Below are 6,000 nucleotides of genomic sequence, written 5' to 3' on the forward strand. Positions count from 1 at the left end.
TTTCTGCAATTGAGCTTGTTCATAAAAAAAAAGCAGATCAAGCTGTTAGGTAGATACCTACATTCTTGAGTTCTGGAAAACTAAATAGTTTATATGACAATAACAAAATAAGAGATTAATAGGAAACTTGTTTTTAAGGATATGTTTTTACATGTATTTACACACACTTAATTCCAATACAAATATTTACACAACTGAGTACTAACTTCAGAAGGGTAGCTCGTGCAGAAGTTAGTTTTGCTTAAATGGTACTGTTCACGTGTATTGTTTCTTTGTGGCAAGGTTCTGGTAGTGGGGGGGTGTGGGGGTTGGAACTGGGCTGCAGGAGTGGCCTCTGAGAAGAGGTAAAGGGCTGCCCTGGGCTGGACACAGCTGAGGTCCAGGAGGTCCAGGAGGTCCACTCAGCAATGGACCTATCACAGGCTGATCCAATCAGCAAAGTTCGGGGTGCCTCTGTGAAAACATATTTAAGAAAGGGCAGTAAATACCAACTGAACAGGCAGAGGAGGAGGGAATAAAAGAGAGTGAGAAACAACAGAGCAGTAGGAGATGCTCCATGGTGGAGCAAATATTCCCTGCAACCTGTGGAGGATCCACCCCAGAGCAGATATTCCCTGCAGCCCATAGAGAACCTTCAGAGTAGATGGAGGAATTCCCAAAGGAACTGCAACCTGTGGAGAACGCATGCTAAGCAGATTTGCATGACAAGATTTCAGCTTGTGGAGAACCCATGCTGGAACAAAGAAAAAACATGAGAAGGAAGGAGTGTCAGAGAGAAACTGCTATGTAATGACCACAACCTTCCCTGCACCAGCTATTGCCTCAGTGAAGGGATTGAATGTAACATGCAGCAAGAACACAGGGAGAAGAGAAGTGCTTGGAGTGAAGTTGAGCTGGGGAAATGGGGAGGAAAGATGTTTTCCCTAAGCATGTAAATTTTTTTTTGTTTCCCACTACACAAATCAGTAATTATTTATTTTAATCAGTAATAAATTATTTTTCCCCAAGTCTAATATGTTTTGCCCATAACAGTAATTAGTAAGTGGTCTCCCTGTTTTTATCTCCACCCATGAGCTTTCTCACTCCCATTTTTCCTATTTTCTCCCCCATCCCATGGTGTGGGGGGATGGGGAAGTAAGCAAGCATATGGGTGAGTGGTCTCAACTTAGAACCATTGTCTTACATGTGTCCATGGTATTTGTAAACTGAAGTTTACCTCAGACATCTTCTCTTCAGTAGATCACCTAACCTTTAATTTTCATATCATAGAATCATAGAACAGCTTGGGTTGGAAGGGACCTTAAAGATCATCTAGTTCCAACCCCCCTAGATCAGGTTGCCCAGGGCCTGATGCCCATGCCACCCACTAGATCAGGTTGCCCAGGGCCTCATCCAGCCTGGCCTTGAACACCTCCAGGGATGGGGCATCCACAATCTCTCCGGGCAACCTGTTCCAGTGCCTTACTACCCTCTGAGTGAAGAATTTTCTCCTGACATATAATCTAAATCTATCCTCTTTTAGTTTAAAACCATTCCCCCTTGTCCTGCCATTATCTACCCTAGAAAATAGTTGCTCTCCATCTTTTTATAAGCCCCTTTTAAGTACTGAAAAGCTGCAATGAGGTCTCCCAGGAGCCTTCTCTTCTTCAAGCTGAAAATCCCCAGCTCTCTCATCCTTTCTTCATAGGAGAGGTGCTCCATCCTTCTGATCATCTTTGTGGCCCTCCTCTGGACCCACTTGAACAGATCCACATCCTTCTTGTGCCGGGGACCCCAAACCTGGATGCAGTCATCGGGACCCATAGCCTTGTATCTGTTCAGTTTCATCAGGTAGTCTCAAACCTGCTCTTCACTTACAGTGGGTGGGACTTTGCTTCCCCAGCCCTCATCAACAGCTTCAGGGAAACGAGAGATATGAGAAGCCATATGGGAAACAATGTACCTATAGAATTCCTTCTTGTTATTCTTTGCATCCCTTGCCAAGCTCAGTTCCATCTGTGCCTTGGCTTTCCTGATCCCATCCCTGCACATCCAGACTGCACCCCTGTACTCTTCCCAGGCCACATGTCCTTGCTTTCACTGCCTGTGCATTTCCTTCTTCCACTTCAGTTTTCTTGCACAGCCACCCCGGTTTCCTGCCCTCCCTACTCACTTCCTTACACAGGGGGATGAAGAGTTCTTGTGCTCTAAGGAAAAATCCTTAAAGAGTTACCAACTCCGTTCATCTCCTTTGCCCATAAGGACAGCGTTCCAGGAGTTTTGTCCACTAGGTCTTTAAATAGCTTGAAGTTTGCTCTTCAGAAGTTCAGGATGCTGACTTTGTTCTTTGCCAGGCCCATATTCCTCGAGATCACAATCTCAACCAGGGTGTGGTCACTGCAACCCAGGCTACTTCCAGTCTTGACCTCTTTAATGAGTTTGTTTCCATTAGCAAGCACTAGGTCCAGTAACGCTTCTCCTCTGGTTGGTTTGTCTAATACCTGGACCAGGAAGTTATCCTCAACACACATTAGGAATCTCCTGGATTGCTTACAGCCTGCAGTGTAGTTTTCCCAGCAGACATCTGGGTGGTTGAAGTCCCCCATCAGGATGAGAGTATGTGAGTGTGACACTTCATGTAGTTGAAGCAAGAATGCCTCATCCACAGGCTCCCCTTGATCAGGTGGCCTGTAGTAGACCCCAACCACAAGGTGTCCTTTATTGGTCTGGTCCTTAACTTTTACCCACAAGCTCTCAACCAGTCCATGGCTGTTTCTCAGAGGCATCTCTTCACAATCAATTCCTTCCATAACATAGAGGGCAACATCCCCACCCCTCCTTCCCTGCCTATCTCTTCTGAAGAGCTTGTTCCAGTTATGTGATCCATCCCACCACATTTCCGTGATAGCAATCAGGTCATACTTTCTAATTGCACCATTGTTTCCTTCTGCTTGTTTCTGCTTGTTTCCCGTGCTTTGTGAATTGGTGTACAGGCACTTCAGCTGGGCTATCGGTTGCAGCAACTTTTCAGAGGAACCCTTCCTAATTGTTTTGGAACAGCTCACAAGTATTTCCCTGTTGTTTCCTAAAGTTACGATGTTCCCAGGTTTGCTTTCATCACTCAAAGGTACATCCCCTTTTGTGAGAGTTGCTTAAGAATTCACATTATCTCAGGAGTTATCACCAAGAAATTGTACTTTTAAAGTGTTACAAAATGGACAGATGTGGACATATAATAAATGGTTCACGTGGAATGGAAAATGAACTGGTATACTATGGACATGACTGCAGTCACATGTATGCATTTTCATACTAGCCACAAGCTATTGGAGCATAATATTGGTTTCATCATAGATAATCTAAGGTCATGTTTGTGTAGGACTGCATCTACATTTTTTATTGTTTATTTTGCAGTTTGGTGATTTAAATGCTACATCCCCTGGAAATATGGATAAAGGTAAGCAGTCAACTCTCTAAAATGTTTAATTTTATACAGAACGAATGTGTGTCTTGGAGGAAAACAAGTCCTTATTTTTTGAAAATATAGTAATGCAGAATCTAAAGCTGTATCATAATTTAAATGATGTGTATATTACTATTATATGTGTACAATATGCTATACATGATAAACAGTATATAATAATAACTAGAATGCTGTAGATAAAGTTCTTAACAAGGAAATATTTATTAAAGTTTATTATTTATATAAGAAATTTTCAAAATTTCACCCAGAATTTAGCTGTATATCCTTGTGAGAGAGCTGAAGGAGATGGACAGTTGGAAAAATTAAAATATTATGAGCATGCACATATCACAGAATCACAGAATCACAGAATTTCTAGGTTGGAAGAGACCTCAAGATCATCAAGTCCAACCTCTGACCTAACACTAACAGTCCCCACTAAACCATATCCCTAAGCTCTACATCTAAACGTCTTTTAAAGACCTCCAGGGATGGTGACTCCACCACTTCCCTGGGCAGCCCGTTCCAATGTCTAACAACCTTTTCGGTAAAGAAGTTCTTCCTAACATCCAACCTAAACCTCCCCTGGCGCAACTTTAGCCCATTCCCCCTCGTCCTGTCACCAGGCACGTGGGAGAACAGACCAACCCCCACCTCGCTACAGCCTCCCTTGAGGTACCTGTAGAGAGCGATAAGGTCGCCCCTGAGCCTCCTTTTCTCCAGGCTGAACAAGCCCAGCTCCCTCAGCTGCTCCTCATAAGACTTGTTCTCCAGACCCTTCACCAGCTTCATAGCCTTTCTCTGGACTCGCTCAAGCACCTCCATGTCCTTCTTGTAGCGAGGGGCCCAAAACTGAACACAGTACTCGAGGTGCGGCCTCACCAGAGCCGAGTACAGGGGGACGATCACCTCCCTAGCCCTGCTGGCCACACTGTTTCTTATACAGGCCAGGATGCTGTTGGCCTTCTTGGCCACCTGAGCACTCTGCTGGCTCATATTCAGCCGACTATCAACCATCACTCCCTGGTCCTTCTCTGCCTGGCATCTCTCCAACCACTCATCTCCCAGCCTGTAGCTCTGCTTGGGGTTATTGCGCCCCAGGTGCAGGACCCGGCACTTGGCCTTGTTGAACTTCATGCAGTTGACCTCAGCCCATCAGTCCAGCCTATCCAGAGCCTCCTGCAGAGCCTTCCTACCCTCGAGCAGATCGACACACGCACCTAACTTGGTGTCATCTGCAAACTTACTGAGGGTGCACTCAATGCCCTCATCCAGATCATCAATGAAGATATTGAAGAGGACCGGCTCCAGCATAAATCTACCTACATTTGTAGTGAATGATGATTTTGTTAAGTGAAGATGGCAGAATTGGGTCTTTGCCAAATAACTTGCTAATTGTTACTGAAGAATCTAGTAAGATGTGAGTTTATGTCCTCTTGGTAAACTGTAGGCTTAGTTTGTTCTCAGTTCTTACACTGGTTGTATGATTTGGGGCAAGTCACAATCTCTCTTCAGTTCAGTTTCCTTATCTATAAAATGAGATAACATCAGAGAGTGTTCATTAACCTATTTATCTGTGGAATTTATTGACTTCTCCCGGTAAAATCTTAAACTTTCAATTTCTACTTTATCACATTTCTACGCTTCCCTGTGTTTTCATACTTCATGTTATTTGCAAAATAAAGGCCCTTGTATTTAGATTTTTCCCTTTTGTGCTATTTTTCTTGGTTGTTTATTTGTGCAGATGAGGGCAGCGAAGTTGAAAGTGAAATAGAAGACACGGATGAAAATGGAGAGCCACAGGACAAGAGGGAGAAAACAGAACTGCATCGGGCGGGCTGTGTGCAGCAGCCAGCGCTTGAGAGTGGAGTAGAGCAGAACCTCCTGAACCCACTTAATAATGAGCACATTGTTGCAAATACTCAGACTGTCAGACAATGCAGTGCTACTGGAAATACATATACTGCAGTCTAATATTGAAGCACCACACTTACACCCAACTACATTAGCTCTGTTGATGCTGGACTAAATGTGGGGGTGGAGAAAATCGGTCTGAAAGTTGACATCACATTTTTAGCTATGCTGAATATTACCTTTTATTACAGTTGTGAAATGAAATGGGTGTATGTATGTTGCCAGGTATTAAAAAAAAAAAATTAAGCAAAATCATTTCATGTTGGCTACTCAATGAGTTTTCCTCATTTCAAGTGTCAAGGAAAATTATTGCCAAGCTTTGAATGTTAATGCTTTTGTCCTCTTATAATTAAAGTAACCATTTTTTAAAATAGTTTTAAAAATTATGTTAATTAAGTCATTATTATTTCATATATATGGGTTTTTAATTAGGTGCACTTCTGTAAAATATCAAAAGAAATACTTTATTGTATTTTTACTGGAGGCATACTCATTTGATTGCATATGCATCAAATTTGTCATAAAAGATGCTTTTCATTGAACAGAACTAGAAGACACTATTTTGATAAAATTGTGATCATTCGGGGGTATTTTTATGATAATGCTGGAGGATTGGGAAGATCTACTGTTTTCTTTCTGTAAGG

General features: G+C 42.8%; 1 protein-coding gene across 1 annotated transcript in view; it reads left to right on the top strand.

Annotated features, from left to right (window-relative positions):
• The window catches only part of LOC118159647 (transcription factor RFX3-like), a gene marked incomplete at its 5' end in the record, with an annotated part of 71,389 nt that extends 65,973 nt beyond the window's left edge, over positions 1-5,416 (top strand). The window contains 2 exons of the mRNA XM_035314216.1: positions 3,394-3,436; positions 5,187-5,416. Coding sequence (XP_035170107.1) covers positions 3,394-3,436; positions 5,187-5,416 — 273 coding nt within the window. The remainder of the gene's footprint in view (positions 1-3,393; positions 3,437-5,186) is intronic.
• Between the last annotated feature and the right edge of the window lie 584 nt (positions 5,417-6,000).

This window comes from Oxyura jamaicensis, unplaced genomic scaffold, assembly GCF_011077185.1.
Source record: "Oxyura jamaicensis isolate SHBP4307 breed ruddy duck unplaced genomic scaffold, BPBGC_Ojam_1.0 oxyUn_random_OJ71445, whole genome shotgun sequence".
NCBI classification, from domain to species: Eukaryota; Metazoa; Chordata; class Aves; order Anseriformes; family Anatidae; genus Oxyura; species Oxyura jamaicensis.